This window comes from Nyctibius grandis, chromosome 26, assembly GCF_013368605.1.
Source record: "Nyctibius grandis isolate bNycGra1 chromosome 26, bNycGra1.pri, whole genome shotgun sequence".
In the NCBI taxonomy this organism is placed as follows: Eukaryota; Metazoa; Chordata; class Aves; order Nyctibiiformes; family Nyctibiidae; genus Nyctibius; species Nyctibius grandis.
In genome coordinates this window covers 3856908-3869354 of record NC_090683.1, presented here as the reverse complement: position 1 = coordinate 3869354, position 12447 = coordinate 3856908, and the positions used below count along the sequence as shown (strand labels likewise).

The 12447-nt window shown below is 44.7% G+C and overlaps 1 protein-coding gene across 3 annotated transcripts in view; it reads right to left on the bottom strand.

Moving 5' to 3' along the window:
- Window positions 1–12447, bottom strand: part of TANC2 (tetratricopeptide repeat, ankyrin repeat and coiled-coil containing 2) — a 206714-nt gene that overhangs the window by 47319 nt on the left and 146948 nt on the right. For all 3 annotated transcript variants that reach the window (XM_068418571.1, XM_068418573.1, XM_068418572.1), the window contains one exon: window positions 2706–2937. In XM_068418571.1, coding sequence (XP_068274672.1) covers window positions 2706–2937 — 232 coding nt within the window. The remainder of the gene's footprint in view (window positions 1–2705; window positions 2938–12447) is intronic.

The following is a 12447-nucleotide window of genomic DNA, read 5'->3' as shown; positions in this document are numbered from 1 at the left end:
ACCAAAGTAATGCAGACAATGAAGTCATTGTTTCTACGTCAGACACTGAGAGCTGAGTACAGCTTTGTTACTAATGATACAGATTCTTTTGGGCTTGCATCTTAAGCTCAAGTGGTACCTTCTCAAAGGTAATCTTGCCTAACAAACTCAAGTGGGAAACAGAAGTCTCTTGTTGGCATATGTACCACAGATTCTGATCTGCGTAAAGTTTGCTCTCCTTTGTAAAGTACTACAGATAAATCCTGCTGGCCATAAGCTCACTATTCCCAACAGCAGGCTAGCTTTTCCCTTGGAATTTAAACTGCATCAGGAAATTTTCTATAAAACCCAGCACAAAACATTCACCGACGACACGAGCTGTCTCTGTGGTGCTCCAGGGGGAACAGAAACGCGTGAACACCTCGCGTTCAGTACTGCTGAGCATCAAAATCCCATCTTGTCCTTGCCTTATGTTACCAAGTTGCATTTATTTCCTAACATACTGTTAATATCCACATGAAAGACACATATTTTGCACAAAAGCTACCAGAGATCCTTTTTTCAGTAAACTTCCCAGTAAGGTTATTGGGTACACTAGAAAATACACTTTATGACTCCAAAATCTTGGAGTGAATATAGTGCCTGAGTTTTATACTCACATCTCATGTTTCTCATAAAGCCTGAGGGAGAGAGGAGAAAGCAGAGAGTAGGGGAAGAATCAGAACTTTGTTCTCCTATATATTATTTAGATTCCTTGAGATTAAAAAAAACACATTTGCGAAACGTGAATCTAACTTTCTCAGTGACATTCACCATTAACGGCTGCGCAATAATTTTGTCCCAGTAGCATTAAAGCTTCAACAGCACCTTGTAAAAGACCTGCTGATATATTTACAGAGTCTTAAACGTTATATATTTTAAAACCAATTTCCAGACGCTGTTCCTTTTGTTACAAAACACTCGGTGCAAATCAGCTTGCCAGCACTCTCCATCGGCAAGGTTGAAAGATGGGAGTCCTGATCATTGCCTCCACTCGAGCTGCGTTGAGTGCACAGCCCAAGAGGGGAATAAAAAGCAGCTTTTATATAAAATTTTTCCACCCCTCAGAACTTAGGACAAGATGGGGGTCAATCTGCTTGGCAAGAAAAATAAGCATCCTCTGAAATGCTCTGAACTCAACCGGTGAAATACCTCCCAAGGAGTTACCATGAATTATTTTCCTTTAGAGCAGCGGTTCCTAAATGTATCTTTTATTTTTTTTTTTTTTGCCAAGAGCATTGGTAGGAAAGAGTAGCCACACTACTCCTACGGTGACATTTCTCCGTGCCAGGAAAACCAACTGCTGCTGAGCTGTGCTGGCTCTACGTGTGCTCTGTGCCTGGTGGAACCACGCGTGTGGGACCCAGATGCTGCTGCTCAGAGTTTGGACGCTGTGTTTTGAACTGATTTGATCAACAGGGCTTTGAATTTGGTGGAAGCTGCATCTATTTCACGTTGGCTCCTACACTGTGATCTGTAGAGTGGTAAAAGAAAATTACCTGAACTATTTTTGCAGCCAACTTGCAGCACACTATTTTAATAGACACCGTTTTGCAGGACAAGAGCCCTGAACTCTGTAACGCTCTGACAGTTTTCATGGCAACAAGCAAAGATCTTAAATTTAGCGACTGTCACAACGAATTAGTTATATCTTGCAGAGGAAGGAAAGAAAAGCAGACAAAAACAATGCTGCATTAGAAAAAGCTCTGAAATCCATAGTCAGGATAAGGCTTGTTACCAACTGCCCTAGAAGCTTTACACACAGACTTTTATGGTATCATCAGCTCCTTTGGTTAAAGCATCAAATTCTCAAAAGCCCACTACATAATGGCAGTGAAAGGGAAAAATGTCCAGCCTCTAAACAAATAAATCAGAACACACTGCCATAAGCAGAGCTGGGCGTGGAAATTGTTGCTTGTTTTCACCTTCAGAACTGCCAGGCCACGTTTGGGATGTGGAAGGGAGCAAGAGAAGAGAAAGGCAAACTCACGCTGCCATGAGTGTTTCATCTACGGCCCTGAAACACACATCATGGTGAAGGGTCTGGAGGGTCTGACCTACGAGGAACGGCTGAGGGAGCTGGGGTTGTTTAGCCTGGAGAAGAGGAGGCTCAGAGGTGACCTTAGTGCAGTCTACAACGACCTGAAGGGAGGGTGTAGTGAAGTGGGAGTTGGCCTCTTCTCCCAGGCAACTAGCGATAGGACAAGAGGACACAGCCTCAAGCTTTGCCAGGGGAGGTTCAAGATAGACATTAGGAAGCATTTCTTCTCAGAAAGGGTTATTAGACATTGGAAGGGGCTGCCCAGGGAGGTGGTGGAGTCACCATCTCTGGAGGTGTTGAAGAAAAGACCGGACATGGCACTTAGTGCCCTGGTCTAGTTGACATGGTGGTGTCAGGGCAATGGTTGGACTCGATGATCCCAGAGGGCTCTGCCAACCTGATTGATTCTGTGATTCTGTGACCAGGAGGAGAGGGGTGGTTAACCCCTCACTTCCAAACAAGCACGATAGCGTATTCTCAGCTTCTCCAGATCTCACCTCTTCCCTGCAGCTCGAGATGCGACGCAGAAGGATTCATCTATGGCTTTGTTTAAAAGCTCAGATGCAACTAAGCAGCATCATAAAAATAATAACAAAAAAAAGTGGGCGGGAGCTCAGGGAAAGCGTAGGGAGCGTCATTACAATACCTTTGTGCAGGTTTTCCAAGGGCTCGAGGACTCCCCTGCGGAAGGAGGCCATGGGGTCCTGCACACAGGACCTCAGGCTGAGCATGCTCTGCAGGTGGGGCTCCCGCAGGAGCTGCTCCCGGTAGGCGACGAACTGCGGCGAGCGGCAGAGCAGCGCGGCCACGTTGTGCACAAACTCCGGCACCAGGCAGGTGTAGGCATTATCAGCCTGGCAGTAGTGATAAGCGACAACCTAGGGAAGAGAAAAAGAACAAAAAAATGCATCTTCATCAGACACGAGTCAAGCAAGTCGTTAAAAGCAGCGGGTTTTGTTTGGTGAGTTTGATGTATTCCGGCAGGCGAAGTCTTTAAGAGCACCAAGTGTTAACCACCCGTGACAAGAATCCAGACGAATCAGTCGGTAAAAACAGGCGCTGATCCTGAAAAATGACTGGACCTGCCACTTGAGGAATAAATGAAATGAAGCTGTAGCTGCTCACGGGGACGGACAGCGACAGCAACTGACACGTCTGAAGCACAACGCTGAGCAGGGAGCGGTAGGATTGTGCTCCGAGCTCTGTTTAAGGACTTGCCGTCAGTAATAACTTGTGATTGTTTTCTTGAACTTATTTTTTATTTGCTGTTTTCAAATGCCAAGCCCTGCAGAGGCAGGCAGAGAGCACTAGCTGAGCACCTTACAGCAAAGTAACACCCGCAAACAACAGATTCCTGTGAACGGGGTGGGGGGATGTCAGGCTCGCTATATATTACTTACCCACCGTGATCCCTCTCTTCATTCAGAATATCAATTCAATTAAAAAAAAGAGAAAGAAAAAAGAAACTTCCCTCTTTCCCCAGGTCACCTGATTTCCCCAGCTCCTCAAACTCTGCTAGAACCCACTAAATTCTGCCTGCTTATTAAAATAAGCAGAAAACCAGGGATACCTTCTCAGTCCAATCTGCCAACTTTCCTCTTTTCTTTGGCAATATTAAAAAAAAAAGGTCCACAAAAATCTCTCCCTGGTTGTAAAGCACTGGGCAGGCTGCTCTGGTCCTGCTCCATCCGTCAGCTCCTCCTGCTCCCTTCCTGGCACCAGCCTCCTCGTGGCACCGCCCGGCCATCGGTGAGAGCCTCTGCCAGGTCAGAAAGCTTTTCTCCAGCTCCCACACACTGGGTTTTCTTTTCCAGCTCCCACACACTGGGTTTTCTTTTCCAATGTCACCGACAGGATCCAAAAATATCCTGGCAAGGCAGGTGGGATCAGTTTTGGACCGAAACCATCATTGCCCTGGAGCATTGTAGCACAGCATATGAATATTGCGAAATAAACCACATTTCTACACTTGGGAAGGACAATATAACTGAGGACACTGCGCACACGAGATTGCTGTGTCCTCTCTGGAGGCCATGTGAGCTCGGATGAAACGTGGCTCGCGGCTGTTGGCCGTCATTAAGGCTTTCTGGCTTCCCACCTGCCATAACCAGCCCTCGGTTCGCAGCGGGCTGCAAGGCGGACGGGGGGATGCACCCAGCCTCTGAGCTCTGCCGCTGCGAAGGATGGCACCAAGAAATGAAAACATCAGGCTGGGGGGTCCTCGCACATTGCTGGCTTTTCATTTTAAATAGGAATATATGAAATTACCAATGGGTTATAATGCAATAATTTCCTTTCACAGTCAAAATGAGGTGTGATGCATACAGTGATGATAAAGCCAGGCTGTCATTCTCAGCATCAAGCCTAACACATGCGCTTAAGCTTAATGGGTACCTCTAAATTCCTAACAGAATTATTCCTACCAGACAGTTAAAATATAATGTATTCCCTTAGAGGACAGCACTGGGTAAAGTAATAATAAAGGTAGTGATTTCTTTTCAACAATCCTATTTATTTGGAGATTATAACTTGTGGATTCCACAGTACAAAGTTCTTAAGCGGCCATCCCTTGATATCAGGTTCCCAGGAACAGAAACCAAATCACTGCACGCAGAGCTCTTATTTCCTACACAATAGGTGTGTAGACACAAAAATAAAGTCTCCGTTTTACGAGAGGACAATTAACTTCTGCCAGGAATCTGAAGAGCCATGTCACGGAGAAGGGGACATTCCTAGTACCCACGAAGGGGATGGTCACTGCTAGATAGTGGGACATACATACAGATACAAGTCAATTAATTTAAGCTCCTTCACGTAGATTCTTGATCCTTATGCTGGATTTACTGGTATATTGACTAAGCCTTAAACAGGAGGATAAATGCAATGCTTAATAGATGGATTTGAAGCTAAACCAGTAAGCAATGAAGATTTTGGAAAGGCAACCAAAGGAAAGGCATCGCGATGTCCTCAGAAATGCAACTGAGCCAAAATTTCATCTTGATGTTATTTATTCTCCGTGACATTTTCTCTATCTTCAAATCAAAGCGAGCCTGCCAAAAGCCAGAGCTGCAAGCTGAGCCTGGTGCTAGAAATCATGCTCCTCACTTACACAATCAGAGTTGGGTGGGAAACAGTTTTCTCATCCTGTAAAACTTTTCAAGGTTTCGAAGCATTTCCCTGTTCCACCCTTGGGAATGAGACCAAAGTTACCGTGAAAAGTGAACGAAAGAGACTTCAGGACAACAATGGGCTGGTGTGGACAGGGCTCATCTCCAATGGATTCAAACCCTGTTCCTTCTCCCCCATATTAGGCCTTTAATACCTGGCCACTAGTGCTCTGGGGAAGGTCTCTTTCCAATTGTTTCACTTCATATATTTTATTAATTGCTCAAGGATCCAGCAAGGGATGGATTACCACCTTCACTGCTTAGGATTCCCTTCTAAGATATAGGAGACCATGTCCAGTCCTTGCTCTGCATCTGAAATGACCACTCTGTAATGCTAGCTTGTAACTCTGGGGTGTTATTGGCTTCTCCTCTTTTTGCTTGGCTGGACAAGCCAAGTACATCCAAGAAAAAAAAATAAGAACTTGTATAGCCTGGAATGAAATTTTTCATTTAAAAAGGTGTGCTCTCAATAAAAGCTTCATTTTCCATATATCAAACTACTTTGCTTTAAAAAACTGCTTGAAAAAGTTCCAACCATCTCTCATCATAAACAAAATCCTTCAATTAAACATTTAATTTTATCTAGAAACTGTGTTACGATAAATGAAATCAGCAGGGAACAGCACGCTCTTCCAAAGGTGTGGGCACGCCTGGATGTTGTCCCCAGTAAACATTTACTTTTGTCTGATACAATTTAAGACATAAATTTTCTGATCATATTTTCAATTTGAACTTTGTCATCACATAGCACAAAACACTATTAAACACTAAATTGGACTTCCAAAACTTTTAAACCTTTATACCAGCTATGTAAATGACGTTTACAAAGTTGGGAGCTGAAAAATTCCTTGCTCTAAGGTTTGATTAAATTTAAATCACTGGATTGCAAACATTAAGTATACAACGCCTATAAGCTACCCTAGCGCAAGTGGATTACAACGAAGGATGGGAAAAGTAACACCTAGATCAAGAGAACTGTTCAAAATACCTGTTTATGCCATTTTTGTAAGGGCTGAGAACGCAGTTTCGACAAGTCGAGTGACTCCGGGCTGAGAAACCAAGGCATTATGTTGTTTACACTAAATATCAAATGCCAAAAGTTACAAACTTGTGTAATTTCCTTTTTTGCTTGAAAGGGAGCTTCAAAACAATTCACACTTGCATGGTACATATTTTACTTCCAATGATTACCTCCTCTCCTAAAATGATTTGGAAAGTCTAGCTGGCTACACATCAAAGTAGTACACTCATCGTTAGCTTTTTGGTAGCCAATTTTTTTAAACATTAATTATGTGTTATAAGGCTTGAGAAACACCAGACACGGCAAAGGCAGAGCACTGCCTCTGACAGACCATGGCCAACGTTCAACACGGCCCCATTCTCTCCTCAAGTGGGGTCAAGGAGCACCAAAACTCTCACTTACTCAGAAATGACACAACCTTCGTCTTCTTAACTGCTAGAGCAGAATTATGAAAGATATTATTCGTATTCTCTTCAGGTGTCAAATCCAGTAGGTCTTCAGGAGTCTCTTCTCCCAACCCTTCCAACACCAGCCATCCTACTCTCTCCTTTCTGCCACAACCACTTCCCATTTCTCCCTTCATCCAGGCTCACCTTCACCTTCCTGCCACCCTTCCTGCTGTCCTTCCACCTGGGGTCACTCCTTTACCCGCCCCTTTCTTGGATGCAGGACTTGGCAACAGTGTCCCATCCTGACACGCAGACACCATACATCTTTCCTGCAATTCTCCTCCCCAAACCAAAATGCTTTTCTAAATTGTGGCCATGCAAACTGTGCTCCAGATCTCCAAAGCCAAGCTACTGATTTCACCTGGCTTGGGCTCAGCTGAGCAGATACGGAAGAATTCCATGAAATCAGAAAAAAAAAAGTGGGATTTCCGCACAGAGATCAGGACCTAGGAAAACAGCTGCTGGGAAAAAAACGAAGACGTGTGCATTAAAAGCAAAACAGCTATTCTGAAGATAATGGAAAACGTCAGTGGAAGAGGAGGGGAAGAGCTGCATGAACACAGGAGGAGGAAGAGGCTAGAGAGGGCACAGAGAGCGGAAAAAAAATGAGGCACAAAAGAGACTGTGTATCACCTATGAAGTACAGAGGGAGAGAAAAGACTGAACTGTGAAGGGGGGGAAAGAAAAGAGAGAGAAGAGGGAGAAGATGACATGTCAGGAGAGGCAGGAGAGAACAGCAATATGAGAAAGGTTGAAGGACAGTGTGAACATCAAAGGAGAAAGAGGGGCTGAAGATACCCCAAGGGACGTAAGTTATTTTTACTTAATAGGACAGGCCAATTTTAAGCAGTTCTCTGGCACTCTTTGTGAAAAAGAACATCCTCCATTTAAGAAGCATTCCTTTGGCATCACGCCTCTGGTGTGACGTGTCTCGGCTTCCTTCTGTAAGCATGTCGTGCGAAGAGGCCATTCTGCCAACACCCCTAAAAGGGCCAACCTCACAGACCCCCGAGCTCACAGCAACACCCCAGTTCCTCCAGTGCTCTTAAAGAGCTTCGATGTTGTATTTTAACCCTGTTTCTGCACCTAATAAGATTTATCTTTTTTTGACCCATCCAAAGTAGCTTCAAATAAAGTTCAGTGTCATGCTTTTACCTGCCAAAACGCCATTTGCCAGGCACAAGGTTGGTTGTGATAATGGATGTGGAACTCAGCACTGCTGTATTTATCCATTGCACGTGACTGTGCGTGTATGTGGTGACCCAGTTTAGTGGGAACATTCCTTACTTTTACACAGCTGAGTACGCCAGTAAATGCCCTCTGAAACTCATTAGTGTCGCAGGGCATCAAGGCTCAGAAGTAACTAATCCCTCCACCTCTGCATAAGGTAGGAGTAACTCCCTTTCTTTCTATATGCCTGCAGCAACAATAATGACACTCTGGGTTATGGCTCGGAGGATGGGGAAAGAGGAGGCTCTGAAGCCACCAGCCGTGCTCAGCATCAGCTGAGTGCGCTAATGCAGTGGACGTACGGCTCCTCCACCAGCTGCTCGACGTAGGGTACAACCCATTAGCGCAGCAGAGCTGGCTTTCAGGTCCATTTGTTTAAGTGCTGCTACCACAAGCAACCACGCAGCATGCAGAAACCCACAGAATACAGCTGTTCAATGGGTTATTTAGAATTGTGTAGCCAATCCATTAAAAATCCTCTGCGAGTAAAGGAGAAAACCTTCAGGGAAAATGGGGAAGGTGACCCTAACCAGAGGGGACACAGTTCAGGATTCTTCCTTTGAGGTGAACCAATGTCACCTGGGGCTATCATACCTCTGAATGGTGCTGGTGCCCCTTGCTGAAAGGCAAAGGTTAGCTAGGATACGTATTTATGGGTCAGTATTTTTCAACACAGGCTAGGGCTGGTGGGAAAGCCTCTCGTTTCATTTCTCTGAGGTGAAGGACCAGCTCTGGACAAGCACGGTTGAGTCACCATCCCTGGAGGTATTTAAAAGACCTGTAGACGTGGCGCTTAGGGACAAGGTTAGTCATGGACCTGGCAGTGTCAGGTTTAGGGCTGGACTCGGTGATCTTAAGGGTCTTTTCCAACCTAAAGGATTCTGTGATTCTAAGGTCATGCTCCGGCTGAGATGCATCAGCCCAAGTTAGACATTGCCCAGCATCATTTGGAGACAGAAAGGCGGCACTGGGGTGACTTAGTGATGGTCATTCACCTCCCCTGGCCAGAGGAAGTAAAATTGAGTATTATTTTAACGGATAAAAGATTAAACAGTAAAAAGGCAGAAAAAGCAAGGCGTAACATGGGAGAGGTGTGGAGTGCTGCCTTTTTATGGGATCTTAGGTTCAAACACCTTACTGCCCATATTCACAACTTTTTTTTTCCCAGTTTCACCTCACAGTCACTCCGTGGTATCAGGCAGTGTGTTTACAAGCACTAACCAGCAGCAGATGGGTTTACAGTGACACGAAGCTCCGTGTTCAGCTCTACATGCCTAGCTCCCCAGGAAGGCTGGTCCGCAGCTATCGCAGCCAAGGAGCCAAGTCTAGCTCGACTCGTTGGCACTGCAGAAAAACTGGCAGCCTGCTCGCTGTCGGAGGGCAGACTCGAAATAAATCCAGGAATCCTGCAAACTTATTTCCATAATAAATGCATATATATTAAAACGAAAGACTAACCGAGCAGGTTTGCCAGAAATGCTTATGTTTTATTTGCAAGTGTCAAGATGGGTGTTGCAATGCGAGTAGTTTTATTCCTACTTTTAAGAGTTTGCCAAATCTGGCAAGACAATCGCTCTTGTCCTCCTTCCCTGCAAGTCTCTCTACCCCATGTACGGTACAAAGCCCTACCAAGGCAGGGGAGGGAGGAAAAGCTGCAGAGAAACCTCCCCAGCGAGGACCGCTCTGAAGCCCACTGCTGAGAGCTGGGGTCTGAGACACGTCCCCACACTCCTCACCACGACCCATGGGAAGTCCATCAGCAGCCACCGCCTCAGCTCCTCCTCAGAGGCAGGAGAAGACAGTGAGTGAATGGGAAAAAGGGGGATTGTGCCAGCTCACCTCCCATCAACAGGATTAATGTTATTTTTAAAATTAGGAAATTGATTCACTGAAATCTCTGCTAAGCAGCTATTAACGTTCCCATATACTTAATATTTTCCTTGCAAGGAAATGAAAGGTAAAATGATACCTCAAGTTTCATGGCAGGCTTCTTTCCCTAAGTAACAGCCCCCAACACAATGCCAATCACAACCTTGAACGTGACCCTGGTGTAACAGCAAGACTTTGATCTTTCCCTTTAAAAAAAATAATTCTCCCTCGACACATCCAAAATGATCACTACAACCTGGAACAGGACAGTCAGAGCAGACGCTCCAGGTAAGTTATATAAAGGCATTATTGTACTTCCACTATTTTCTCCATTTCTGACCAAAGAGAGGGACCGAGACATGAGAAACCTCAACAGCTGCTCACCAGGGTCTGGGAGGCAGGGAATTTTGCCCTGGTTTTAATGGTTTTCTCCTCCTAGGACCCACTCATGAGTATAAACTCAGGTAACTCCTAAACCAGTTGGACACAGCTTGTTTCCTGGCACAGTTTTTGCAGGACAAAAATCACCCCTGATACTGGTTTTCTGAATGGCCTCATTTCTAAGCATTTTTCTTCTCTGTTAGTTTGATGATGAACACTGAACTAGAAATCATGGATGACTTCAAACTGCTCCCTAAGAATACAATGCAAAAATGCTCTTTTCCAGCATGGCAAGGAAGCTGGAGCGACACGAGTGGAGCTCCTCCTAGGCAGTCGTCGGTTACTTCTTTCTATAATTAATGATTTGTTCATCTCTGACAACGAGAGCTAAAAGCAACCCTTGCCCCCAAGAACTTACTGCATGAAAAACAGGCAGAAAAGCACAACCCTGAATAATCCAGAGGAGGAAAAGCAACTGTTCACCTTTCATTTCTGTCATCACAAACACACAACTTCGGAGTTTTGGGATAAGTGACATTTTCAGAAGGAACGGAGTGGGTGAGAGGGACGGCGTGCTTCCCACCAGCATTCTGGACCCTGCGCCAACCATCACTTAACCCTGTATATTATTAATCTTAAGCCTGTTAGTATATTATTAATCTGCTTTCGTAACGATCTGCATTTCTCTAGCACAAGGACCACAGCACAACCTGAGAACATCCTGCTCTGCTGGGTGCAAGCAGAGGTGGAACATCTGCACCCAGCTTTAGCAACCTCCTCACATATGTTTCATATATCTCCTAAAATAGCCCTGACAATTGTGGTTGTCAATGGCTGTCAACACTTTCTTCCCTACTTCAATCCTGACTCTAGTCTTAATGCAACTATAAAACACACATATCCAAAAAATACTTTTCCAACCAGACTAACCTACGGGTCAGTCTTTCCTTCACCTCCTTGGGCTCTTTTTTCTTCAGCCAGTTGAACAAAACCTGTTTTAAGTAGGCCACCAGCAATTCTTTTTTTATTCCACAGCTACCGATACAGCAATACGCTGCTCTGCTGCTCTTCTCTCCCTTCCTCCTGCACAAAAGGACATTCAACTTTTTTTTTTCCTTCTTTTCTTTTTCAGATTAGACTCTTGGAGACCCTTTAGTTTATGTCTGTGAAGGCGTTTCCTACACTGTCCCCAAGAATGTCCGTTGGAGAATGTGGCATCAGACATTCAGATGAGGCAGCGAAATTATTTTAACCTACTATTTTTACTACTGTCTACCAAGACATTCAGTGTATTTGCTCTGTTTAAGAGTTCAGTATCTTCAAAGCCTCTTATGAGCAACAAATTCTCATCATCTTTCAAAGGCAAGTTAGATGCGTGTGATCGAGTTTCTGAATGACACGATCGCCCACAGAACAAAGAGCTCAACACTGTTATTTTAATGGATTTTCAATTCTGTTGCCAGGTCAGTAATCCTTTTTCTCCCAGTGTCACTCGGAGACTTCAAAAACCACAGCTGGGGTGGAAGAGTCAGTGTTTGTTTTATCTAGGAGGACATCATACGGCATGGCTCTTTCTAAGCAAATCAATTTAGCTGCTGTTGACAGCAAGTATTCATCAGCGGTGATGCTGAGTTGTACTACTCAGGAGGTTACTAAGAGTGCACTAGGCACACGACTTCCAGCTATCAATTTGACAAACATTCTAAACCATTTTATTTGCCTTCATTTCCCTTCCTGAGGCTTGACAATCCATCAAACTTGCTGTTTGTAGCGTGCTGCACAGCAGTGCTTGAAAAGGCTCTGATGCAATAAAACACAGAATTGTTGTTTATTATAAAGAATCATCAGCAGGAACACAGAGCTCAAAAAAAAAAAAAATATCAAACAAACCAAAAAAAAAACCTCCTGTACTTTCAGAAAAATTTCCCTTTGTGGTAGGAAATGAAGCTCTGAATCAGGACGTAAGCATGGGCTTTATTTCAACGTATGGCTTCATCCAGGCACGCGCTGCAGCACCACCTGGAAGACAACTGCTCCTCCGAAGAGAAGAAACCAAATTAACACCTACTTACATATTCCTTCCAGCATCAGATATCAAAGGACCATTACCTGGCTCACTTTTCTTTTAATAGGCAGGGAAACAGAGGCAGGCAGATGAGATGCTGGTCTCCAAGGATCCCAACAAGGCTAACAGCAAAACTGGGAATAGACCCAAGGTCTCCGAATGCTGAATCAAGCCGTGCTGCTGCTGCTCTGACTCATCCCAGCAAC